Here is a 26,810-nt window from a genome sequence, read left to right as displayed (position 1 = left end):
TTCCCAGCTCGGGTCACTGTTTGTGTGGAGTCTGCATGTTCTCCCCGTGTCTGCGTGGGTTTCATCCGGGTGCTCCGGTTTCCTCCCAAAGATGTGCGGGTTAGGTTGATTAGCCATGTTAAATTGCCCCTTAGTGTCAAGGGGCTTAGGAGGGTAAATACATGGTGTTATGGGAATAGGGCCTTGATGGGATTGTTCTCAGTGCAGGCTTAATGGGCCGAATGGCCTCCTTTTGTACTGAGATCTATGATTCTGAAAATCTGGAATTCAAATTCTAATCATCATAAAAGCCCATCTGGTTCAATAATGTCCTTTAGGGAAGGAAATCTGTTGTCCCTACCTGGTATGGCCTACATTTGATCCAAGTTGGTTGAACCTTGGCTGCTCACTCTGAAACGGCCGAGCAAGAAACTCAGGGGCAATTCGAGAAGGAGTTCAGCCAGTGACCCCCACATCTCATGAAAGAATATGGTGGAGATGAAGTTGGACTGGATTGGGCACAGCGAGAGGTCTCACAGCGTCAGGTTAAAGTCCAGGTTTATTCGGAATCACGAGCTTTCGGAACACCACTCCTTCATCACTGAGGAAGGAGCAGCGCTCCAAAAGTTCGCGATGCCAAATAAATCTGGTCGTTAACCTGGTATTGTGAGACTTCTTACTATGAAAGAATAAAGTAAACAAGGTAGGCAGAAAAGACTTGTTTCCCATGGCTGAGTGGGCAATACCAGGGGGTATAGAACATAGAACATTACAGCGTAGTACAGGCCCTTCGGCCCTCGATGTTGCGCTGACCAGTGGGACCAATCTAATGACCCTCTAACCTAAACTATTCCAATATTATCCATATGCCTATCCACTGACCATTTGAACGCCCTTAAAGTTGGCGAGTTCACAACTGCTGCAGGCAGGGCATTCCACGCCCTTACTACCCTCTGAGTAAAGAACCTACCTCTGACACCCGTCCTATAATTACCACCCCTCAATTTAAAGCTATGTCCCCTTGTGTTAGCCATCACCATCCGAGGAAAAAGGCTCTCACTGTCCACCCTATCTAACCCTCTGATCATCTTGTATGCCTCAATTAGGTCACCTCGTAACCTCCTTCTCTCTAATGAAAATAACCTCAAGTCCCTCAGCCTTTCCTCATAAGACCTTCCCACCATACCAGGCAACATCCTGGTAAACCTCCTCTGCACCCTTTCCAATGCCTCCACATCTTTCTTATAATGCGGCGACCAGAACTGTACGCAATACTCCAAGTGCGGCCGCACCAGAGTTTTGTACAGTTGCAACATGACCTCACGGCTCCGAAATTCAAACCCTCTACCAATAAAAGCTAACACACCGTACGCCTTCTTAACAACCTTATCAACCTGGGTGCCAACTTTCAGGGAGCTATGCACATGTACCCCAAGATCTCTCTGCTCGTCAACACTACTAATAGTCCTTCCATTAGCCCTATATTCTGTACTCCTGTTATTCTTACCAAAGTGAATCACCTCACACTTTTCCGTATTAAACTCCATTTGCCACCTCTCGGCCCAGCTCTGCAGCTTATCTACGTCCCTCTGCAAACTGTAACATCCATCCGCACTGTCTACAACTCCTCCAACTTTGGTGTCATCAGCAAATTTACTAATGGATTTAAGGTGATTGGTGAAAGGGTTAGAGGAGATATGAGGAAAAGTCTCTTCACCCAGTGGGTGCTGGGGGTCTCGAAATCTCTGCCTGGTTTGATGACTGAAATCCCTCAACTCATTTTAAAGGTACCTGGATCTGCGAGGCTACGGAGAAGGTGCTGGATTAATATTAGCGGCTAGATTATTTTATCTCTTCCTCGGTGGGTGCAGATCCAAAGGGGCTGAATGGCCTCTTTCTGCACCGTCGCTGGTTCTGTAGAGGATGCGGTTTCTGGCAAAGGGCGACCAAACTAAATTAAACCAGCTAAAATCAAAAGAGTTAGCCATCTTGAAGGGAAACTGGAATAAGCAAAAACAAAATGAAGGGAGCTTAACAAAATAAAATCAAATCAAGATGTGACAAGAGGCGTCTATAAAACACCTAATCCCAGGGTGTCCACCCATACGGAAAGGTCCACAGTGCCAGCGGACATCACTTGCTCCCAGTCCTGGGACACCCAGCTACACATACAGAGGGGCAGCCAGTCAGGCTGGATAACTCCTGAACCCTTCCCCGATTCCCCACTTTGTCTGGACTGTTGATGATAAGACCATAAGACGTAGGAGCAGAATTAGGCCTCTCGGCCCATCGAGCCTGCTCCGCCATTCAATCGATGGCTGATATTTTTTCACATCCCCGTTCTCCTGCCTTTTCCCCGTAACCCCTGATCCCCTTTATTAATCAAGAACCTATCTATCTCTGCCTTAAAGACACTCAATGACTTGGCCCTCCCCCAGCTGTCTGCGGCACTCTGTGGCTGAAGAAATTTCTCCCCAGCTCGGTTTTAAACCTTTAGCTTGAGGTTGGTGAATTTGACCAGACCCAGGGCCAGGTTCACAAGGACCAGGTCCTCCTTCCCTGCACCCCGCCACACCGGGTGACAATGTTTGTCTACGTGTAATCATCTTTTGTTTTAGGGGGTGGGGAGGGGGGTGGCGGTTCATGCACAAGGTGGATAGGTGACGTCCAGGTGAGAGAAAGACATCACATGCTATAGCTTATCGCCCTCTGGTGGTTGGGAGTTCACCTGAGGCTATGGACATGGTACAGTCCTGTTGTTTTGCTAACAGTGTTAAAAGATTTGACATTTTCATCTGAAAACAGTTTGCATTGTGCTCCTGTGTACGAGCCAACATGAAAGTAAACATCCTGGTACACAGCATTCCTGTGATTCGGAATGTTTTACATGGAAGACTGATGCAACCAGATTTAAGAGCGACCTTCAAAGGGGCAGTTGGTTAAATATTTTCTCCAGTAATACGGGATGGAATGAGAAGGAGAGTGAATCCCACTGAATAGCTTTATCAAAGGAAACATGACGGCTTGGGTGATGTTTGTGTTGGAACTGAGTGGGTCAGTGTTTAAACAGGAACACATAGACACAATGTTTGTGTTTGAACTGAGTGGGTCAGTGTTTATACAGGAACACACTGGGACAATGTTTGTGTTTGAACTGAGTGGGTCAGTATTTATACAGGAACACACAGACACAGTGTTTGTGTTTGAACTGAGTGGGTCAGTGTTTAAAAAGGGACACACTGGGACAATGTTTGTGATTGAACTGAGTGGGTCAGTGTTTATACAGGAACGCACAGACACAATGTTTGTGTTTGAATTCAGTGGGTCAGTGTTTATAAAGGAACGCACAGACACAATATTTGTGTTTGAATTGAGTGGGTCAGTGCTTATACAGGAACACACTGGGACAATGTTTGTGTTTGAACTGAGTGGGTCAGTGTTTATACAGGAATGCACAGACACAATGTTTGTGTTTGAACTGAGTGGGTCAGTGTTTCTACAGGAACACATAGACACAATGTTTGTGTTTGAATTGAGTGGGTCAGTGTTTATACAGGAACGCACAGACACAATGTTTGTGTTTGAACTGAGTGGGTCAGTGTTTCTACAGGAACGCACAGGCACAATGTTTGTGTTTGAATTGAGTGGTCAGTGTTTATACAGGAACGCACAGACACAATGTTTGTGTTTGAACTGAGTGGGTCAGTGTTTCTACAGGAACGCACAGACACAATATTTGTGTTTGAACTGAGTGGGTCAGTGTTTCTACAGGAACGCACTGGGACAATGTTTGTGTTTGAACTGAGTGGGTCAGTGTTTCTACAGGAACGCACAGACACAATATTTGTGTTTGAACTGAGTGGGTCAGTGTTTATACAGGAACGCACAGACACAATGTTTGTGTTTGAACTGAGTGGGTCAGTGTTTATACAGGAACACACTGGGACAATGTTTGTGTTTGAACTGAGTGGGTCAGTGTTTATACAGGAATGCACTGGGACAATGTTTGTGTTTGAACTGAGTGGGTCAGTGTTTATACAGGAACGCACAGACACAATGTTTGTGTTTGAACTGAGTGGGTCAGTGTTTCTACAGGAACGCACAGACACAATGTTTGTGTTTGAACTGAGTGGGTCAGTGTTTATACAGGAACGCACAGACACAATATTTGTGTTTGAACTGAGTGGGTCAGTGTTTATACAGGAACGCACAGACACAGTGTTTGTGTTTGAACTGAGTGGGTCAGTGTTTATACAGGGACACACTGGGACAATGTTTGTGTTTGAACTGAGTGGGTCAGTGTTTATACAGGATTGCACAGGGACAATGTTTGTGTTTGAACTGAGTGGGTCAGTGTTTATACAGGAACGCACAGACACAATGTTTGTGTTTGAACTGAGTGAACGATATTGCATTTTAAAGCAGTGAAACGATGATCGTATTCGAACATGAGCCCAAACAGCGGAAGTGCGCGACAGTGATGCCTACCCAAGACGGTCAGCAAGGTTTCTTTCTCGAAGTTGCCCGATGGGAATGTGGCGATGGTGCAGCGGAAATGCCCGCCATCGGTGGATATCACATCCTCGATGACCAGCGAGGCGTCGGGGTCGGAGGTCGTGACCTGGAAGTGCGCCCGTGACCCGTAGAAGTTGTGAGTGCGGACGCCATGGTCCTGGCTTCGGACGGCCACCATCTCCGGCCCCATATCCGTGATTTTGTTCCAGGTCACCTGCGTTACTTGTCCCTCCCCCAGGAAGCGACACGGCAGTGTGACAGCTCTGCCCCGAATGGCCTGAATCTTTGGGTCCAAAGAAACTTCGGAACTCGACACACCTGGAAAAGAGGCAGAGGGAGAGGTGGAGACAGAAAGAGAGCATTGCGGAGAAAAACAGAGAAAATGGGCAGGGGGACAGCAACAGACATAGAGTGGGAGATTGTTAGAGAGGAAGAGGGAGAGATAGAGAGAAACAGGTCAGAAAAAGGAGAGAGCGCGAGAATAGTGGGTGAGAGGGAGAGTGAGAGAGAAGAGGGTGGAGGGAGAGGGAAGAGGGAGAGAGAGATGGAGAAGAGTGTGAGGGATAGAGAAGGGGGTGAGAGAAAGTGGGACAGAGAGACAAAGGGGGAGAGGGAGAAGGAGAGAAAGGAGGGTGTGTGAGACAGAGAGAGAAGTGGGTGAGAAGGCGAGAAGAAGATGAGGGAGAGTGGAGATGGCGAGAGAGGGAGAGTGAGAGAAAGTAAAGAGAGAGCACAATCAGGAGAGGGTGAGAGAGACAGGAAGGAAAATAAAGAGAGACAGAAAGAGGGACAGGGCAGAGAGAGAGCGAGAGACAGAATGACACAGAAAGGAGGAGGAAGTGTGACAGAGTAAGAGAGAGAAAGAGGAAGGGAGAGGAAGAGGGTGACAGGGAGACAGTAAAGAGGAGATAAGGTGGGGGGAGGTGTAAGGAGAGAACAGGGAGAGCAAGAGATGGAGAGGAAAGGGGGAAGGTATGAGAGGGGAGGTGGTATAAGGTGGGGGCAGAGATGAGAGGGTTGAACAAAGAGGTGGGACAGGTAAGGCGGAGGGAGACAGTGAGGTGGAGAAGAAGGGAGGAAAGAAAGGGTGCCGAGAAATAGAAAACAAAATAGACATGGATGGAGACAGAGAAGAAAAAAGTGAAGGAGGGAAAAAGAGAGCAGAGAAAGAGGGAAGAGAGAGGGGATGTTAATTGTTTTTCAAGATGGCCTTTCACTCTCTGGCCCCCGGCATTCCAATCTGGAACAACAATCTGAGGGTGTGTCTGCTTTCCAACCCAAAGTGATACTAGAGACGTGAATATACCTGTCAGTCCACTAACAGTGAAACTCCATTGTTATCTAAAGAAGTGGAATTCGCTCACTTCCAGTTGCCAATTTGACTGTCTATCGCACACAAATAAATTATTACGTGTCCGAGGGGAAAGATGACTTCCTGACTGTCAGATCAGAAAACTTAATTAACTTCAGACAGAAATCCAGCACTCGAGGGATACTCTGAACAGACAGAAATTACAAGTTCACACGGAGAGTAAATCTTTCACTGCACTGTCCCCACCAAACACTGACAAAGGGGTAAATCCCAAAAGCTTGTGAGTTTACTATCAAATAAGTCGGCTGGACTTAAACCTGGTGTTGTCAGACTTCTTACTGTGTTTACCCCAGTCCAACACTGGCATCTCCACATCATGCCCACCAAACACTCCCAGGACAGGTACAGCACAGGGTTAGGTACAGAATGAATCTCCCTCTACACTGTCCCCATCAAACACTCCCAGGACAGGTACAGCACGGGGTTAGATACAGAGTAAATCTCCCTCTACACTGTCCCATCAAACACTCCCAGGACAGGTACAGCACAGGGTTAGATACAGAGTAAATCTCCCTCTACACTGTCCCATCAAACACTCCCAGGACAGGTACAGCACGGGGTTAGATACAGAGTAAATCTCCCTCTACACTGTCCCCATCAAACACTCCCAGGACAGGTACAGCACAGGGTTAGATACAAAATAAATCTCCCTCTACACTGTCCTCATCAAACACTCCCAGGACAGGTACAGCACGGGGTTAGATACAGAGTAAATCTCCCTCTACACTGTCCCCATCAAACTCTTCCAGGATACATACAGCACGGGGTTAGATACAGAGTAAATCTCCCTCTACACTGTCCCCACCAAACACTCCCAGGACAGGTACAGCACGGGGTTAGATACAGAGTAAAGCTCCCTCTACACTGTCCCCACCAAACACTCCCAGGACAGGTACAGCACGGGGTTAGATACAGAGTAAAGCTCCCTCTACACTGTCCCCACCAAACACTCCAAGGACAGGTACAGCACGGGGTTAGATACAGAGTAAATCTCCCTCTACACTGTCCCCATCAAACACTCCCAGTACAGGTACAGCACGGGGTTAGATACAGAGTAAATCTGCCTCTACACTGTCCCCATCAAACACTCCCAGGACAGGTACAGCACGGGGTTAGATACAGAGTAAATCTCCCTCTACACTGTCCCCATCAAACACTCCCAGGACAGGTACAGCACAGGGTTAGATACAAAATAAATCTCCCTCTACACTGTCCTCATCAAACACTCCCAGGACAGGTACAGCACGGGGTTAGATACATAGTAAATCTCCCTCTACACTGTCCCCATCAAACTCTTCCAGGATACATACAGCACGGGGTTAGATACAGAGTAAATCTCCCTCTACACTGTCCCCACCAAACACTCCCAGGACAGGTACAGCACGGGGTTAGATACAGAGTAAAGCTCCCTCTACACTGTCCCCACCAAACACTCCCAGGACAGGTACAGCACGGGGTTAGATACAGAGTAAAGCTCCCTCTACACTGTCCCCATCAAACACTCCCAGGACAGGTACAGCACGGGGTTAGATACAGAGTAAATCTCCCTCTACACTGTTCCCATCAAACACTCCCAGGACAGGTACAGCACGGGGTTAGGTACAGAATAAATCTCCCTCTACACTGTCCCCATCAAACTCTTCCAGGATACATACAGCACGGGGTTAGATACAGAGTAAATCTCCCTCTATACTGTCCCCCATCAAACTCTCCCAGGACAGGTACAGCACAGGGTTAGACACAGAGTAAAGCTCCCTCTACACTGTCCCCTATCAAACACTCCCAGGACAGGTACAGCACGGGGTTAGGTACAGAATGAATCTCCCTCTACACTGTCCCCATCAAACACTCCCAGGATAGGTATAGCACGGGGTTAGATACAGAGTAAATCTCCCTCTACACTGTCCCCATCAAACACTCCCAGGACAGGTATAGCACGGGGTTAGATACAGAGTAAATCTCCCTCTACACTGTCCCATCAAACACTCCCAGGACAGGTACAGCACGGGGTTAGGTACAGAATAAATCTCCCTCTACACTGTCCCCATCAAACTCTTCCAGGATACATACAGCACGGGGTTAGATACAGAGTAAATCTCCCTCTACACTGTCCCCATCAAACACTCCCAGGACAGGTACAGCACGGGGTTAGATACAGAGTAAAGCTCCCTCTACACTGTCCCCACCAAACACTCCCAGGACAGGTACAGCACGGGGTTAGATACAGAGTAAAGCTCGCTCTACACTGTCCCCACCAAACACTCCAAGGACAGGTACAGCACGGGGTTAGATACAGAGTAAAGCTCCCTCTACACTGTCCCCATCAAACACTCCCAGGACAGGTACAGCACGGGGTTAGATACAGAGTAAATCTCCCTCTACACTGTCCCCCATCAAACACCCCCAGGACAGGTACAGCACGGGGTTAGGTACAGAATAAATCTCCCTCTACACTGTCCCCATCAAACTCTTCCAGGATACATACAGCACGGGGTTAGATACAGAGTAAATCTCCCTCTGTACTGTCCCCCATCAAACTCTCCCAGGACAGGTACAGCACAGGGTCAGACACAGAGTAAATCTCCCTCTACACTGTCCCCTATCAAACACTCCCAGGACAGGTACAGCACGGGGTTAGGTACAGAATGAATCTCCCTCTACACTGTCCCCATCAAACACTCCCAGGATAGGTATAGCACGGGGTTAGATACAGAGTAAATCTCCCTCTACACTGTCCCCATCAAACACTCCCAGGACAGGTACAGCACGGGGTTAGATACAGAGTAAATCTCCCTCTACACTGTCCCATCAAACACTCCCAGGACAGGTACAGCACAGGGTTAGATACAGAATAAATCTCCCTCTACACTGTCCCCATCAAACTCTTCCAGGATACATACAGCACGGGGTTAGATACAGAGTAAATCTCCCTCTACACTGTCCCCATCAAACACTCCCAGGACAGGTACAGCACGGGGTTAGATACAGAGTAAAGCTCCCTCTACACTGTCCCCACCAAACACTCCCAGGACAGGTACAGCACGGGGTTAGATACAGAGTAAAGCTCCCTCTACACTGTCCCCACCAAACACTCCAAGGACAGGTACAGCACGGGGTTAGATACAGAGTAAAGCTCCCTCTACACTGTCCCCCATCAAACACCCCCAGGACAGGTACAGCACGGGGTTAGGTACAGAATAAATCTCCCTCTACACTGTCCCCATCAAACACTCCCAGGATAGGTATAGCACGGGGTTAGATACAGAGTAAACCTCCCTCTACACTGTCCCCCATCAAACACCCCCAGGACAGGTACAGCACGGGGTTCGATACAGAGTAAAGCTCCCTCTACACTGTCCCCATCAAACACTCCCAGGACAGGTACAGCATGGGGTTAGATACAGAGTAAATCTCCCTCTACACTGCCCCCATCAAACACTCCCAGGACACATACAGCACGGGGTTAGATACAGAGTAAAGCTCCCTCTACACTGTCCCCATCAAACACTCCCAGGACAGGTACAGCACGGGGTTAGATACAGAGTAAAGCTCCCTCTACACTGTCCCCATCAAACACCCCCAGGACAGGTACAGCACGGGGTTCGATACAGAGTAAAGCTCCCTCTACACTGTCCCCATCAAACACTCCCAGGACAGGTACAGCATGGGGTTAGATACAGAGTAAATCTCCCTCTACACTGCCCCCATCAAACACTCCCAGGACACATACAGCACGGGGTTAGATACAGAGTAAAGCTCCCTCTACACTGTCCCCATCAAACACTCCCAGGACAGGTACAGCACGGGGTTAGATACAGAGTGAAGCTCCCTCTACACTGTCTCCATCAACAAATCTGCATGCAGATATAACAGGAGAGGAATCAAATCAGACAATTAATTGCACTATCCACTCAGATGGCATTCATGACTCAGTCCCGAGTCACTATTTCCTGCAAGGTTATTATTGAGTAAATACTGTCAGTGCATTGCGTGTGTGAGCTGCCGCCCGCCCAACAATTGTGGCCAGCTGGATTGAAACCAAACCACTTCCTCAAACCTATTTCAGAACAGTATTACAAAGAGAAACCTCACCTAAAAGTAACCTTGTGCTATACTTGTCCTGGGAGTGCTTGATGGGGACAGTGTAGAGGGAGATTTACTCTGTATCTAACCCCGTGCTGTACCTGTCCTGGGAGTGTTTGATGGGGACAGTGTAGAGGGAGATTTACTCTGTATCTAACCCCGTGCTGTACCTGTCCTGGGAGTGTTTGATGGGGACAGTGTAGAGGGAGATTTACTCTGTATCTAACCCCGTGCTGTACCTGTCCTGGGAGTGTTTGATGGGGACAGTGTAGAGGGAGATTTACTCTGTATCTAACCCCGTGCTGTACCTGTCCTGGGAGTGTTTGATGGGGACAGTGTAGAGGGAGGTTTACTCTGTATCTAACCCAGTGCTGGGCCTGTCCTGGGAGTGTTTGATGGGGAAATGCCAGTGTTGGACTGGGGTAAACTCAGTAAGAAGTCTCACATCTTTAACCTGGTGTTGTGAGACATCTTACAGTGTTTGATAGGGACAATGTAGAGGGAGATTTACTCTGTATCTAACCCCGTGCTGTACCTGTCCTGGGAGTGTTTGATGGGGACAGTGTAGAGGGAGATTTACTCTGTATCTAACCCCGTGCTGTACCTGTCCCGGGAGTGTTTGATGGGGACAGTGTAGAGGGAGATTTACTCTGTATCTAACTCCGTGCTGTACCTGTCCTGGGAGTGTTTGATGGGACAGTGTAGTGGGAGCTTTACTCTGTATCTAACCCCGTGCTGTACCTGGGGTAGTCCTCTTCTCAGCCTTCCCACACTCATCTGATTGATTTTGTTCCATGTTTTGTGAGATGATTTCTGTCTGGATTATCTCACCTGTCTGTGTGCATTTTAAAGTGGAATTATGAGTGGTTTGCGGCATTGATGGTTGATGAATTAATTCATTGTGGTTAAACAAGTCCTTACCTTGTTCTGACTGATAATGGGAGGGAATAAGAGTTGAAAAAAAAATACTGTTTGTGTCAGGAAATCCCACCCAATCCTCCCTCAGCAGACTGCTGAGTCAACTGTTTACCAAATCCCAATGTGGGACTTTTCACCTCACACTGTCTCTCCCTCTCTCTCTCTGTCTTTATGTCACTTTCATTATTTCTTACTCTTTCTCCCTGGCTGTCTCTCTCTTTCTCTCTCTCTCTGTCTCTACCTCACTCTGTGTGTTTGTCTCTCTGTTTTTCAATCGGTCTGCGTTTCATTCTCTTTCCCTCCTGTACGAGATTTTTGACAAGGTTGTTCAACTAGTCCAGCGAGAAACCTGAACCAAAAAATGTTAACAACATCTCCAAGGTCAGAGAGTATTGGAATGTGGGTGGAAAATAATATTTTAATAGTTCATGTATAAAGCTACAGTCTGTTCCCCTATCGTTGGAGGGGGATTAACCCTCTCACCCACCTCTCCCCCATTGACACACACCGAGCAGTCTGTTCCCCTATCGGAGGGGGGATTAACCCTCTCACCCACCTCTCCCCCATTGACACACACCGGGCAGTCTGTTCCCCTATCGGAGGGGGGATTAACCCTCTCACCCACCTCTCCCCCATTGACACACACCGGGCAGTCTGTTCCCCTATCGGAGGGGGGATTAACCCTCTCACCCACCTCTCCCCCATTGACACACACCGGGCAGTCTGTTCCCCTATTGGAGTGGAGGGGATTAACCCTCTCACCCACCTCTCCCCCATTGACACACACCGGGCAGTCTGTTCCCCTATTGGAGTGGAGGGGATTAACCCTCTCACCCACCTCTCCCCCATTGACACACACCGGGCAGTCTGTTCCCCTATCGGAGGGGGGATTAACCCTCTCACCCACCTCTCCCCCATTGACACACACCGGGCAGTCTGTTCCCCTATCGGAGGGGGGATTAACCCTCTCACCCACCTCTCCCCCATTGACACACACCGAGCAGTCTGTTCCCCTATCGGAGGGGGGATTAACCCTCTCACCCACCTCTCCCCCATTGACACACACCGGGCAGTCTGTTCCCCTATTGGAGTGGAGGGGATTAACCCTCTCACCCACCTCTCCCCCATTGACACACACCGGGCAGTCTGTTCCCCTATTGGAGTGGAGGGGATTAACCCTCTCACCCACCTCTCCCCCATTGACACACACCGGGCAGTCTGTTCCCCTATCGGAGGGGGGATTAACCCTCTCACCCACCTCTCCCCCATTGACACACACCGGGCAGTCTGTTCCCCTATCGGAGGGGGGATTAACCCTCTCACCCACCTCTCCCCCATTGACACACACCGGGCAGTCTGTTCCCCTATCGGAGGGGGGATTAACCCTCTCACCCACCTCTCCCCCATTGACACACACCGGGCAGTCTGTTCCCCTATCGGAGGGGGGATTAACCCTCTCACCCACCTCTCCCCCATTGACACACACCGGGCAGCCTGTCCCCCTATCGGAGGGGGGATTAACCCTCTCACCCAAACTCATAAGAGACAATTAAGATCCAGACAGAGACAGAAGTGGTGGATAAGCTGCAGATCACTGTCAGAGATTGTGGCGAAATTGGTTGAAGGTTATGATGAGGCCTGAAGAACTGTTTGTAGTTTTGGTTTCCTTAACTAAGAAGGGATATACTTGCATCAGAGCAATTGTAACAAAGGTGGCAAATGTTGTGCCTTTGTTTAAGAAGGACTGCAAGGAAAAGCCTGGGAACTACAGGCTGGTGAGCCTAATGTCTGTCGTGGGTAGGTTCTTGGAAGGTATTCTGAGACATAGGATCAACAGGCATTTAGAGAGACAAAGACTGATTCGGGACAGTCAGCATGGCTTTGTGAGTGGAAAATCAAATCTTATTCAGTTTTTTGAAGGGGTAACCAAAAAGATAGATGAGACGAGTGCAGTTGACATTGTCTACATGGACTTTAGGAAGGCCTTTGACAAGATACCACACAGTAGGTTGTTGCATAAAGTTAAATCTCATGAGGTCCAAGGTGACGTAGCCAATTGGAGACAAAATTGGCTTGATGATAGAAGGCAAGGTGGTTGTAGAGATTTGTTTTTCAAACTGGATGCCTGTGACCAGTGGTGTGCCTCAGGGATAGGTGCTGGCTCCACTGTTATTTATCATTTATTTTAATGATTTGGATGCAAATTTAGAAGGCATTGTTAATAAGTGTGTGGATGACGCCAATATTGATGGCATAATGAACAGCAAAGAAGGTTATCTAGGATTGTGACGGGATCTTGATCAATTGGACCAGTGGGCTGACGAATAGCAGAGTTTAATTTCGATAAATCCGAGGCAGTGCAGTTTGGTAGATTGAACAAGAGCAGGACTTACTCAGTTAATGGTAGGGCGTTAGGGAGAGTTATAGAACAAAGAGATTTAGGGGTACAAGTTCATAGCTCCTTGAAAGTGGAGTCACAGGTGGACAGAGTGGTGAAGAAGGCATTCAGCATGCTAGGTTGCATTGGTCAGAACATTGAATACAGGAGTTGGGACATCTTGTTGAAGTTGTGCAAGACATTGGTAAGGTCACACATAGAACACTGTTCAGTTCTGGTCACCCTATTATAGAAAGGATATTATTAAACTAGAAACAGTGCAGAAAAGAGTTACTACAATGCTACTGGGACTTGATGGTTTGAGTTATAAGTAGAGGTTGGATAGACTGGGACTTTTTTCCTTGGAGTGTAGGAAACTTAGGAATAACGATGGGCATAGATCAGCTAGATAGTCAACATATTTTCCCGAAGGTCGGGAAATCAAAAACTAGAAGGCATAGATTTAAGGTGAGAGGGGAGAGATATGAAAATTGTCCAGAGGGACAATTTTTTCACGGAGAGGATGGTGAGTGTCTGGAACAAGCTGCCAGAGGTAATACAATTTTGTCTTTTAAAAAACATTTAGACAGTTACATGGGTAAGATGGATATAAAGGGATATGGGTCAAACGCAGGCAATTGGGACTAGCTTAGTAGTTAAAAAAAGGGTAGCATGGACAAGTTGGGCTGAAGGGCCTGTTTTCATGTTGTAAATCTCTATGTCTGTATGAGGACAATCATTGGAACGGCACAGTGATGCAGTGATGATATGCCACTGAGGAAAGGCTGAGGGACTTGAGGTTATTTTCATTAGAGAGAAGAAGGTTAAGAGGTGACCTAATTGAGGCATACAAGATGATCAGAGGGTTAGATAGGGTGGATAGTGAGAGCCTTTTTCCTCGGATGGTGATGGCTAACACGAGGAGACATAGCTTTAAATTAAGGGGTGGTAATTATAGGACGGATGTCAGAGGTAGGTTCTTTACTCAGAGGGTAGTAAGGGCGTGGAATGCGCTGCCTGCAGCAGTTGTGGACTCGCCAACTTTAAGGGCGTTCAAATGGTCAGTGGATAGGCATATGGATAACATTGGAATAGTTTAGGTTAGAGGGTCATTAGATTGGTTCCACTGGTCGGCACAACATCGAGGGCCAAAGGGCCTGTACTGCTCTGTAATGTTCTATGTTCTATCTCACAGCACCAGGACCCAAGTTCAATTCTAGCCTTGGGTCACTGTCTGTGCAGAGTTTGCACATTCTCCCCATATCAGTGTGGGTTTCCTCTCGGTGCTCCGGTTTCCTCTCACAGTCCAAAATGTGTGTGTTATGTTGATTGGCCATGCTAAATTGCCCCTCGTGTCAGGGGGATTGCTCGGGTAACTATGTGAGGTTACGGGGATGGGTGGGATTGTTGTCGGTGCAGACTCGATGGGCTGAATAGCTTCCTTCTGCACTGTAGAGATGCTCTGATTCTATGACTGTGTGTCTATTTCCCCCGAATTTCGAAGAATTTTTGGTGACGACATCGAAATGGATAAAATTCTGAAGGGGTGTGACAGGGTCGAGGCTAAGACAGTTCATTTCCCACCTAACCCAGGGGAATTGAGGACTGAGGCGAGTCGCGGTCTCAGGATTAAGGGAGCAGCCATTTTGGACTGAAATGAGGAGAAACTCTTTCACATGCAGGGGCCTGAATTTTTGGAATTTCCTGTCCCAGAGAGCCGGGTTGTTGAGTAGATTTAAGACCGAGGTAAGTCGATTTCTTTTTTGACAGAATGGAGAGATTCACCGGGATATTGGAACAGCAGGTACAGAGGGTTGGGCACATTGGAACTTGGATCATGGCGGAGAAGGCCGAGGGGCTGAGTGGCCTCATGTATCAGTCGCCGAGAGTAAGCATGCAGTGTCAGGCAGCACAGTGGCACACGCCAGCTCGTTTCTCTCCTGCCAGACCTGCTGAGATTTTCCAGCATTCTTCTTTTGCTTTCAGATTCCAGCATCCAGTGGTTAGCACTGTTGCCTCAGCTCCAGGGGCTCAGGTTCGATTCCCGGCTTGGGTCATTGTCTGTGTTTGCACGTTCTCCCTGTGTCTGCGTGGGTTTCCTCCGGGTGCTCCGGTTTCCTCCCACAGTCTAAAGATGTGCGGATTAGGTACATTGGCCATGCTAGACTGCCCCTTAGTATCCTGGGGTGCATACGTTAGAGAGATTAGCAGGATAAATATGTGGGGCTGTGGGGATAGGATCTGTTGTCAGTGCAGACTCGATGGGCTGAAGGGCCTCTTTCTGCACTGTAGTGATTCTAATACTAGGTGCAGCAGGCAGTAAGGAAGACAAATATATGTTGACCTTTATAGTGAGAGGTTTCGAGTACAGGAGCAAGGATTCTTACTGCAATTATGCGGGGCCTTGGTGAGGCCACACTGGAATATTGTATGCAGTTTTGGACTCCTTGTTATATGGCATGCAGAGAAAGTATACCAGGCTGATTACTCGAATGGTGGGATGGACAATGGTTTGCCTCTCAGCACCATGGACCAGGTTCGATTCCCAGCTTGGGTCACTGTCTGTCTGTGGTCTCATCAATGTCCTGTACAATTCTTTCATAGAAATCTACAGAGTTCCAGAGACTCTGCTTTTGAGAGAAAACATTTCTCCTCTTAAATTTTACACAGTGACCCCTGGTTCTAGATTCTCCAACAAGAGATAACGTTCTCTCCACATCCACCCTGTCAATAACCCTCAGGATCCTTTTGATCGAGCCACCTCTTACTCTTGTAAACTCCAGTGGATATAAACCTAACCTCTCCAACCTTTCCTCATAAAACAGCCCACCCATTCCTGGTCTTAGTCCAGTGAACCTTTTCTGAACTGCTTCCAACACATTTCTATCTTTCCTTAAATAAGGAGAGCAACAGTAATAGAGTTTTACAGCACAGAGAGAGGCCCTTTGGCCCATTGTGTCTGAGGTGGTCACCAAGCACCTATCTATTGTAATCCCATTGTCCAACACTTGGTCTGTAGCTTTGTGTGCTGTAGTGTTTCAAATGTTCATCTAAATGTTTCTGAAATGTGATGAGGGTTCCCACCTCTATCATCCTTTCAGGCAGTGAGTACCAGATTCCCAACACCCTCTGGTGAAAACATTTTTTGCCAAGTCTTCTCTAAATCTCCTGCCCCATGACCTTAAATCTGTGGCCCCGAGTAATCGATTCTCCGCCCCCCCCACTACTAAAAGTAATTCCTCTCCAACCTGTCTATGTCTCTCATTATCTTACGCACCTCAATCAGGCTCCCCTCCTCTCAGCCTTCTCTGCTCTGAGGAAAACAACCCCAGTCTATCCAGCCCCTCTTCATAGCTGAAACCCTCCAGCCCAGGCAACATCCTGGTGAATCTCCTCTGCTCCCTCTCCATTATAATCACATCCTTCCTACAGTGTGGTGATCAGAACTGTACACAGTACTCTAGCTGTGGTCTAACTAGCATTTTATACAGCTCCATCATAACCTCCTGCTGTTATATTCCATACAAAAACCAGTACAGCACAGGAACAGACCCTTCGGTCCTCCAAGCCTGTGCTTGATCATGATGCCTGCCTAAATTACAACCGAATGCACTTACAGAGTCCTTATCCTTCCATTCCCATTCTATTCATATATTCATCCAGATGCCCCTTCAGTGCCATTATCGTACTCGCTCCCTAGGCAGTGTGTTCCAGACATTCACCAACCTCTGTATAAAAAAACTGACCTCCTACATCTCTAAACTTTTGCCCACATCCCTTAAACCGACGTCCCCTAGTACTTTTTCTACTCTAGGACAGAGCAACTGACTATCCACTCCGTCCATGCCATTCATAATCTTGTAAACTCTGTCAGGTCATCCCACAAGCTCTGCTGTTCCAGTGAGAACAAACTGAGTTTATCTGACCCCCCCCCCCAACGTGGCTAATGCCCTCCAGACCAGGCAACATCCTGGTAAACCTCTTCCGTAGCCTCTCCAAAGCATCCACATCCTTCTGGTAATGTGGTGACCAGAACTGCATACAATATTCCAAATGAGGCCTAAAGTTCTGTTCAGCTGCAGCATGACCTACCAATTTTTATACTCAACGCCCCGACCGATGAAGGCAAGCATGCCGTATGCCTTCTTGACTGCCTTATCCACCCACGTTGCCACTTTCAGTGATCGGTGGACACGTACGCCCAGATCTCTCTGCCCGTCAAAACTCCTAAGGGTTCTATCATTTACTGTATAATTCCTACATGCATTGGACCTTCCAAAATGCATTATCTCACATTTGTCTGAATTAAACTCCATCTGCCATTTCTCTGCCCCAGTCTCCAACCGGTCTCTATCTTGCTCACTATCCGCAAACCCACCAATTTTTGTGTCATCTGTGGATTTACTAATCAGACCAGCTACAGTTTCCTCCAAATCATTTATATATACTACGAACAACAAAGATCCCAGAACTGATCCCTGTGCAACACTGCTAGTCACAGCCTTCCATCCAGAAAAGCACCCCTCTACTTCTCCCCTCTGTCTTCGATGGTCAAGTCGTACATATCCCACATGCCTCCTTAACCACCTTATCTGCCTGTTCTGCTGCCTTCAGGGATCAATGGACTTGTAGCCCAAGGTTCCTCTCGCCCTCTGTACTTCCCGGCGTTCCAGCGTTCATTCCCTTGCCTTGCCAGTCCTCCCAAAATACTGCACGCAATGTTCTAGATGTGGCCTCACCAATGTCCTGTGCAAACATAACCTCCTATTCTTGTATTCAATTCCCCTCACAGTAATTGTTCATGGACTCTTTCCCCCTCCCCACTCAATCTCCAGATGGACAGAAGTGGGAGCGAGGAGGGAGGGGAAGTGGGGGTGGGTGCAAAATGAAGGCAAGTGCTGAATAACAAAGGAAGAGGTGCCAATTTGATATGGAGATGTGTGCCCTGCCTCAGGCCCGAGACTGGTGAAGGTTAGAAACCGTGGGAACCGACACTTGGGTGTCTGATTGAACTCCTTGACAGATCAAGGGCTTCTCGGCTTTACCTCAGCAAAGCACGCAAGTTGGAACCTGCTCCTCAAAAAAAAAAATCGCACTCCTCAGTCAGTGACACCCTCCCTAAAATCTGCAAATTTCTCCTGGATCCTGCCCACTGCCAAAAGCCAGGAAGATCCCAGGCTCTCGTTCCCGATGCCTGCGCTGAGTAAAGCAGTCAGTGTGGTACAGAGACCCACACACAGAGTAGCAGAGGCCCTCAGGCTCCCATCCCCTGTGCCTGTGTTGAGTGAGCTGTGTGCAGACTTGTCTCTTTCGGAGAGGGAGCAGGGTGAAAAAAAAAAATCAGCCTGCGGCCGTGTCACCCAGACTCGAACAATAGTTTCTGTGAGGCACAAGGTGTGGCTTTCGCACCCTCCTCGTTTTCGGGCCTGCGAGCACTCCAGGTCACCATGGCAACCGTGAGATATGAAAAATTACCTTGCGTGTGTGTGGAGTAGATAGGCGTGTTTCGGGTTCGACTTATGGGTGGCAGCAGGCACACTGACCTCTCACCTTTCACCCCCTTGATTTCCCCTCAGAGTGCACCGCCCTCCCCCCACCTCCTGCGATTCCCTCCGAGGTCACAGAATCGTAGAATTTCTACAGTGTAGAAGGAGGCCATTCGGCCCATCAAGTCTGCACCGACCACAACCTCACCCAGGCCCTATCCCCACACCCCCATGCATTTACCTAGCTAGTTGCCCTGACACTAAGGGGCAATTTAGCAACCCCTGAGTCGCACCCTCTACTCCAAACACCTCCACACTGTGGGGTCTCTCAACTCTCAAACTACGGGACTCCCCAAAACTGTAGCACTCCTCAAGCAACCAGTCCCCCAACACCCAAGCACCAACCCCCACCTCCCACCTATAGGATTCTACACCCACCAAAAACTTCGGAATGTGTCACTGTAAAGACTGCGCAATTCAAAAAAAAAGAATGTAATTAAAAGATTGGGGAGAAGGTGGTGTGTGGATGGGATTGAGGGAGTGGGGAGAAACAAGGTGTATGGGATTGAGGAGAAGGTGGGTGGGTGGGATTGAGGGATTGGGGAGAAGGTGGGTGGGTGGGATTGAGGGATTGGGGAGAAGGTGGGTGGGTGGGATTGAGGGAGTGGGGAGAAGGTGGGTGGGTGGGATTGAGGGATTGAGGAGAAGGTGGGTGGGTGGGTGGGATTGGGGAGAAGGTGGGTGGGTAGGATTGAGGGATTGCGGAGAAGGTGGGTGGGTGGGATTGAGGGACTGGGGAGAAGGTGGGTGGGTGGGATTGAGGGACTGGGGAGAAGGTGGGTGGGTGGGTGGGATTGAGGGATTGAGGAGAAGGTGGGTGGGTGGGATTGGGGAGAAGGTGGGTGGATAGGATTGAGGGATTGGGGAGTAGGTGGGTGGGTGGGATTGAGGGATCGGGGAGAAGGTGGGTGGGTGGTATTGAGGAATTGGCTGTAAATGGTAAATTGGTTGGATTGAAGATTTTGGAATTAGGGGAAGTGAGGGCTTTTGAGGGTATATGGTGCTTAGTTGAATGTAGTCTATTCTCTGTCTTTTCAACACATGGCCGGCTGTTCCTAAGGGACCCATATCATAAACTCATAACAAGCAGCTAATTATTGCCTGCTTCGAAACAAACATCCAATCCCATATACAGACAAAGAACTGGCAGAGCAAATAAAACAATAAAAACAGCAGAAAGATTAATAGAAGCTGAGAGGACTCCACCCCATAACAATCACAAACAAAAAAAACACTGGGAGTGTTTGATGGGGACAGTGTAGAGGGAGATTTGCTCTGTATCTAACTCCGTGCTGTACCTGTCCTGGGAGTGTTTGATGGGGACAGTGTAGAGGGAGATTTACTCTGTATCTAACCCCGTGCTGTACCTGTCCTGGGAGTGTTTGATGGGGACAGTGTAGAGGGAGATTTACTCTGTATCTAACCCTGTGCTGTACCTGTCCTGGGAGTGTTTGATGTGGACAGTGTAAAGGGAGCTTTACTCTGTATCTCATGCCGCGCTTTACCTGTCCTGGGAGTGTTTGATGGGGACAGTATAGAGGGAGCTTTACTTTTTGGGCAGCACGGTAGCACAGTGGTTAGCACTGCTGCTTCATAGCTCCATGGTTTTGGGTTCGATTCCCGGCTCGGGTCACTGCCTGTGTGGAGTTTGCACATTCTCCTTGTGTCTGCGTGGGTTTCCTCCGGGTACTCCGGTTTCCTCCCACAGTCCAAAGATGTGTGGGTTAGGTTGATTGCCTATGCTAAGAAATTGCCCCTTAGTGTCCAGGGATGAGTAAATTAGAGGGGTTAGTGGATATATGTAGGGATATGAGGATAGGGCCTGGGTGGGATTGTGTTCGGTGCAGACTCAATGGGCCATAGGGCCTCTTTCTGCACTGTAGGGTTCTATGTCTTTCATCTAACCCTGTGCTGTACCTGTCCTGGGAACGATTGATGGGGACAGTGTACTGGGGATCTCCATATCTAAACATAGCTCTTGGTACTGTGTGCCTCTTCCTGTCAAATGGGCACCTGCTCCTGTGACATTCTAACTTTTCTTATTCAGTTCTGCTCCATTCATCCCTGTTGTGTTTCCCAGTCCAGGGAATGAAATCTTTATGGGGATTACATTTCATCACACTGTGCACGATTCAGATTTGGCTCAAATTGTGAAGATTATTCTGTTCTGTCTCTCCCCATCTCTCCCTCCTTGCCACTATCTGTCTCTTGCTTTTTCATTTCAATTCTACATCTCTCTCTCACTGTCTGTCTCTCCTTGTCTCACTTTTTCATCCTATCTCTTTGTGCTTCTGTCACTTCCATCCTATGTCTATGTCGCTGTCTCTCTTTCTGCAACCTCTTTGTCTCTCTCCATCAGTCTTTCTCTTCATCCTATCTCTCGGTTCTCTGTCACTGTCCATTGCTCATCCATCTGTCTATTGCTCCATTTCTCTCACGCCCTGCCGCTACCCCTCTCTTACATTTATCCTTTGTCCCATCTTCTTCTTTCACTCAGTGGCACAGTGCTTAGCATTGCTGCCTCACAACACCAGGATCCAAGTTCAATTCCAGCCTCGGATCATAGTCTGTGTGGAGTTTGCACTTTCTTCCCGTGTCTACGTGGGTTTCCTCAGGGTGCTCCAGTTTCCTCCCACAGTCCAAAGATGTGCGGATTAGGCTGACTGGCTATGCTAAGATTGTCCATTAGTATTAGCAGGATTAGGACTGTAAATATGTGGGGTTACAGGATAGGGCCTGGGTGGGATTGTAGTCGGTGTAGATTCAATGGGCCAAATGTCCTCCTTTACACTAGATTCTATGGTTTCTGTCTCTCTTCCTCTGTTATTTCCTCCTTTCTACTCATTCTCCTTCTATTTCTTCATCTCTCTCATCCTCTCCACTCACGCTTCCTTTGCCAAGTGCTCGGAAACCGCAGAATCCCATGTGAGGTCAGCATCTCCACATCCCCACTCCCCTCAACATCTTCATACACCACCCTCCACACACCCCCCCCCCCCCCAACCTTTATCCATTCTTCGTCCATATCACAGACCTGTGCAACTGAGCGACAGTGGAGTCTATTTCTCTGTCACTCCCCAGGGGTCAGAGCCCCATTGTCCCCAGCCTTACCTGACAGTAGAAATATGAGGATAAGGAGCTCGTTTGGTTTTGTGTGCCCATAGTCCATCGCCACTGACAATTGGAGGGTCGGTCGGGGCGGTGGAGATCCACAGGAGCAGGAATATCAGCCGTGAGTGTACGAGAGGTTCCTGCACTGCGTGTCTGAAGTTGCCAGGCCAGTTCGATACTGAGCTGTGTGCTGCCAGAGCAGGATACACAACCTGTTACAGATTCGCTTGGTTTGCGGTTTCTCTCCTGAAACACACCTTGCTTTCTTGGCTGCCTGTGTGTGTGTGTGTATGTGTGTGTGTGTGCGAGTGTGTGTGTTCTCTTGCTCATCACTAAAGGTATTTCAGAAATACAACCTGTTTTCCTCCTCAAGCCTTAGGGCGGAGCCTCAGAGATGGATTAAAATCAAAACCTGCTAGGCAGCTATAAGCAGGTGCTCTTTAACCGTTTGCGAGCTGATAAATTCAGATGGGAGAGAGAGATAGAGGCTCCTGTTTCCAGACTCTCCCTTTGGTGAGAGACGGGATCGAGACGCACCCATCTCCGGTCTCCCCTTCCTGAGACGGGTCCAAAACGCTCATGTCTCCACTCCCAGTCATTCCCAGTCCATATCTGGAGCTCTGCGACTGCTGGTGCATGTGTGGGCTGACATTAGTCAGCGCCTCAAACCAGCAGTAGTTTTTACGGCTGATGTTAACAGGCTGGCATGGCTCTGCTCTGCAAACAGAGCTGTACTGAGTGTGAGTGTATGAGTTTGTGTGAGCAAGTTCCAGTCATTGTGGTTGAGTAGGAGTGTGTGTGTGTGCATGTGAGTGTATCAGTGAGTGAATGAGTGTTTAGGAGAGGTTGCGTGTGTGTGTGAATGAGTTTGTGTGCGTGTGTGTATGTGTGTACATGAGCGTGTATGCAAGCACATCTGTGCACGTGTGTATGTGTGTTTGTGAGGGGTGGTGCGTGTGTTTGTGTACGAGTGTGTGTGTGTGTGTGTGTGAATGGGTTTGTGTATGTGAGAGTGAGTGAGAGAATGAGTGAGAGTATGTTGTGAGTGTGTGCGAGAGAATGTATGTGTGTGAGTACGTGTGTAGAAGTGTATGTGTGAGACCGTGTGAGCGAGCGTGTATGCGAACGCATCTGCGTGTGTGAGAGTGAGTGTTTGCGAGGGGTGGTGTGTGTGAGTGAATGGGTTTGTGTATGAGTATGTGTATGAGTGTGTGTGTGTATGTGAATATGAGTGTGTGAGTGAATGGGTTTGTGTATATGTGAGTGTGTGTGAGAGAATGAATGTGTGTTGTGAGAGTGTGTGAGTGTATGTGTGTGAGTGTGAGTACATGTGTGAGAGGATGTGTGTGGGAGTGTGAGTATATGTGTGAGCGAGCAGGTTTGGGTGGGGGAGTGATTGATTTTACTGATATACACACACACACATATCCCTTGATGTACAGGGCACAATTTCCAAATCTGTGCATGGTACGAAAGTTGGAAGTGAGCTGAGAGAAGGACAGTGTAGAACTTCCAAGGGCACAAAGGAGTTAACAAAATGGGCAGAAAAGCGGCAGATGATGTTCTGTGCAGCAAAGTGTGAGGTGGTTCAGTTTGGTATGAAGATCATGGGGTTCCACAAAGGCTGTAGCTCTAAAGAGGGGATGCAGGGACAGAGGGACCTGGATGTCTCTGTACATAAATCATTGAACAAAGAACAAAGAAAATTACAGCACAGGAACAGGCCCTTCGGCCCTCCAAGCCTGCACTGACCATGCTGCCCGACTGAACTAAAACCCCCTACTCTTTCGGGGACCATATTTATCTATTCCCATCCTAAAAGAGCAAAGGAAATGACAGGTGGCAGGATAGGTGAAGAACAGTTAATAAAGAATGTAGTATTATGGGCTTTATTGATAGGGGCATAGGTGCAGGAGCAATTATGTTATACTGAACTTGTATTGGACATTAGTTAGACCTCAGGAGTACTGTGGATGCTATTGGATAGGAATGATGTGACTGCATTGCAGAGAGTGTAGGAGAGGTGTGCAAGAATGGTTCCAGGAATGAGAATCTTTAGTTATGAGGATAGATGGACAGGTTGGGACTGTTCCCCTTGGAGAGAAGAAAGCTGAGAGGAGATTTGATAGAAATGTTCAAAACAATATGGAGAAACTGTTCTCATAGAGTAGGAGAGGGTTACAGCATGGAAACAGGCCCTTTGGCCCATGCTGCCCTTTTTTAACCACCAAGCTAGTCCCAAGTACGTGTGTTTGGCCCACATTCTTCTATACCCATCTGACCCATGTAACTGTTTAAATGCTTTTTTGAAGTGAGTGAGCGGGAGGGTGGGAGTGAGAGTCTATATGTGAGTGAGTGAGTGAGAGTGAGTGAGAGTGTGTGTGTGTGAATGTGACAGAGAATGAGTGTGTGTCAGTGAATGTGACAGAGTGAATGAAAGTGAATGTGAGTGAGAGACAGATTCTGTGAGAGTGACGTGAGAGTGAGTGTGTGTTTGTTAATGTGACAGAGTGCAAGTGAACGTGAGTATGTGAAAATGAGTGCCAATGAGAGTGTGAGAGTGTATGTAAGTGAATGAGTGGGAGACTGTATGTGTGTGAATGTGACTGCAAGTGAATGTGAGTGATAGTGTGAGAGTGAGACAGCGAGAGTGAGTGTGAGAGTGAGTGAGATTGAGTGTGAGAAAGTGTGAATGTAAGAGTATGTGTTAGTGTGAGTGAGATTGTAAGTGTGTGAGTGACAGAGACTGTGTGTGTTTGCTGTGAGTGTGCGCGAGTGACTCTGAGAGTGTGACTGTGAATCTGAGAGAGCATGAGAGTGTGAAAGTAAGTGACAGAGAGTGAAAGTGGTAAACTGAGAGATAGGCCGAGATTTTACCACTGCGTTGTGCCTGTTTTCGGGTGTGATGTGGTGGTAAAGTGGACGTAAAGCCCTTAGCATGATGGGCACCAGTTTTCACGACCAGCACCATTTTATGAGCATTGGATTTCCGGTGCTGTCAGCCTCTTGGCGGAAATGGGTGAGAGACAGGTTAATTTATTGAAATTTATTTAAATAAACATTTACATGTCATTAGCGAGCCCAGCGCACAATCGTCTGGGCCTGCCTCACTTTATGGCCTCACTGGGAAAGGTTCTCGCCGGCAAGCCAGTCAACTTGGCCTCACCGGTGGAACCAGAGGCCGTTGAGGCCCCCTAGGGAGGCTAAGGGCAAGGTGGGGTGCCCCTTCACCAATGCCAGCCTCACCCCTGGACAATGCCAGTCTGGGACCTGGGCAATGCCCACCGGACAGTGCTCGAGGCGGAGCCAATGTGGAGGTCAGTAGGAATGGTGCTAATGGGAGAGGGCCCAGTAACGTGGGCCTAATGGGGGAAGGTGCCTGCTGCCAGTCTGCAGGGATTGATGGGGAGGGAGGTGGCTGGGCTGCGATCAGTCTGGGTGGCAGGAGGGAGGTCGGCGGGTCTATATCTCGGGCCACGGCCCCTGTGATTGGAGGGAGGGTGAGCTGCTTCAGGCTGCCTGCAGTAACAGGGGCCTGTCAGCTCACTCTTTGTCTGTCAGACCCCTGCGACTGCTAATGCACATGTGCACCATCGGAGGCCTGCACATGCGCACTACCTCCCTCTGCAGGCTTTCGGGCACGTTAAACCCTTCCACAGGCTTCTACAGCGAGCAACAGGCTCACTCAGAATTTTACAGGCAGAGTGCGTCTGGGACAGCCTAAAAATATACCCAAAAAGTGGATCTGAAACTGCCAGTTTCAAGCCTGACGAGCACTTAGAAAAAAACTGTAAAATCACCCCAGAGTGTGAGTGTATGTTAGTGTATGCCAGTGAGGTGAAAGTGTGAATGTGAGTGACAGTGAGAGAGTGAGAGTGTGAAAGTGAGAGAGAATGTGAGTGAACGAGAGCTCGTGCGAGCGAGAGAGAGCACGCGGGGGCAAGAGAGGGAGCATGTGGGGGGAGGGAGAGAGCACGCGGGGGCGAGAGAGAGCGCGCGCAACTGAAATAAAGAGCGTGCATGCAAGTGCGTGCGAGAGAGGGCACGCGCGGGCAAGAGACAGAGCATGCACGCGGGCGAGACGAAGCGTGCTGCAGAAGGAAGAGAGCACACAGGCATGGGAGAGAGCATGCGGGGGCGGTAGAGAGCGCGTGCAAATGAAAGAAAGCGCGCACACGTGGGCGAGAAGTTGCGCGCAGGCGAGACAGCAAGCACGCATGGGCGAGAGAGGGAGCATGCGGAGGCAAGAAGGCAGCACGCAGGGGTGGGCGAGAGTGCATGGGGGTGAAAGACGCAGGCAAGTGAAAGAAAAAGCGTGCACACGAGCCAGTGCGACAGAGAGCACGTGTAGGCGGGAGAGGGAGAGAGCACATGCGCACGGGCGCGAGAGAGCGCGCATGCACAGGCGAGAGAGGGAGCATGCGAGGGTGGGAGAGAGCATGCGCAAGTGAAAGAAAGAGCGCGCACACAAGCGTGCGCAAGAGAGAGCGTGCGAAAGCTCCAGATGGAGAGCGCGCCAGAGGGCGAGACGGACAGCGCGCCAGAGGGCGAGACGGACAGCGCGCCAGAGGGCGAGACGGACAGCGCGCCAGAGGGCGAGACGGACAGAGAGCACATGCAAGAGAGCATGCACGAGAGCAAGAGAGACAGCGAGAGAGAGAGGGAGCGCGCGCGACAGGGAGAGGGAGGGAGAGGGAGCGCGCGCGACAGGGAGAGGGAGCGCGCGCGACAGGGAGAGGGAGCGCGCGCGACAGGGAGAGGGAGCGCGCGCGACAGGGAGAGGGAGCGCGCGCGACAGGGAGAGGGAGCGCGCGCGACAGGGAGAGGGAGCGCGCGCGACAGGGAGAGGGAGCGCGCGCGACAGGGAGAGGGAGCGCGCGCGACAGGGAGAGGGAGCGCGCCCCCCCGC

The 26,810-nt window shown here is 49.1% G+C and overlaps 1 protein-coding gene across 1 annotated transcript in view; it reads right to left on the bottom strand.

Annotated features, from left to right (window-relative positions):
* LOC145338820 (nectin-4-like) overlaps positions 1–22,192 on the bottom strand; it is a 35,883-nt gene extending 13,691 nt beyond the window's left edge. The window contains exons 1-2 of the mRNA XM_080183231.1: positions 21,902–22,192; positions 4,468–4,812 (exon numbers count right to left, since the gene is read on the bottom strand). Coding sequence (XP_080039357.1) covers positions 4,468–4,812; positions 21,902–21,959 — 403 coding nt within the window. The 5' untranslated portion in view covers positions 21,960–22,192. The remainder of the gene's footprint in view (positions 1–4,467; positions 4,813–21,901) is intronic.
* Between the last annotated feature and the right edge of the window lie 4,618 nt (positions 22,193–26,810).

The sequence above is a fragment of the Carcharhinus amblyrhynchos genome, unplaced genomic scaffold, assembly GCF_965287045.1.
Source record: "Carcharhinus amblyrhynchos unplaced genomic scaffold, sCarAmb.v2.hapA chromosome_189, whole genome shotgun sequence".
NCBI classification, from domain to species: domain Eukaryota; kingdom Metazoa; phylum Chordata; class Chondrichthyes; order Carcharhiniformes; family Carcharhinidae; genus Carcharhinus; species Carcharhinus amblyrhynchos.
The sequence above is the reverse complement of the archived record's forward strand: the minus strand, read 5'-3'. Positions and strand labels throughout refer to the sequence as shown.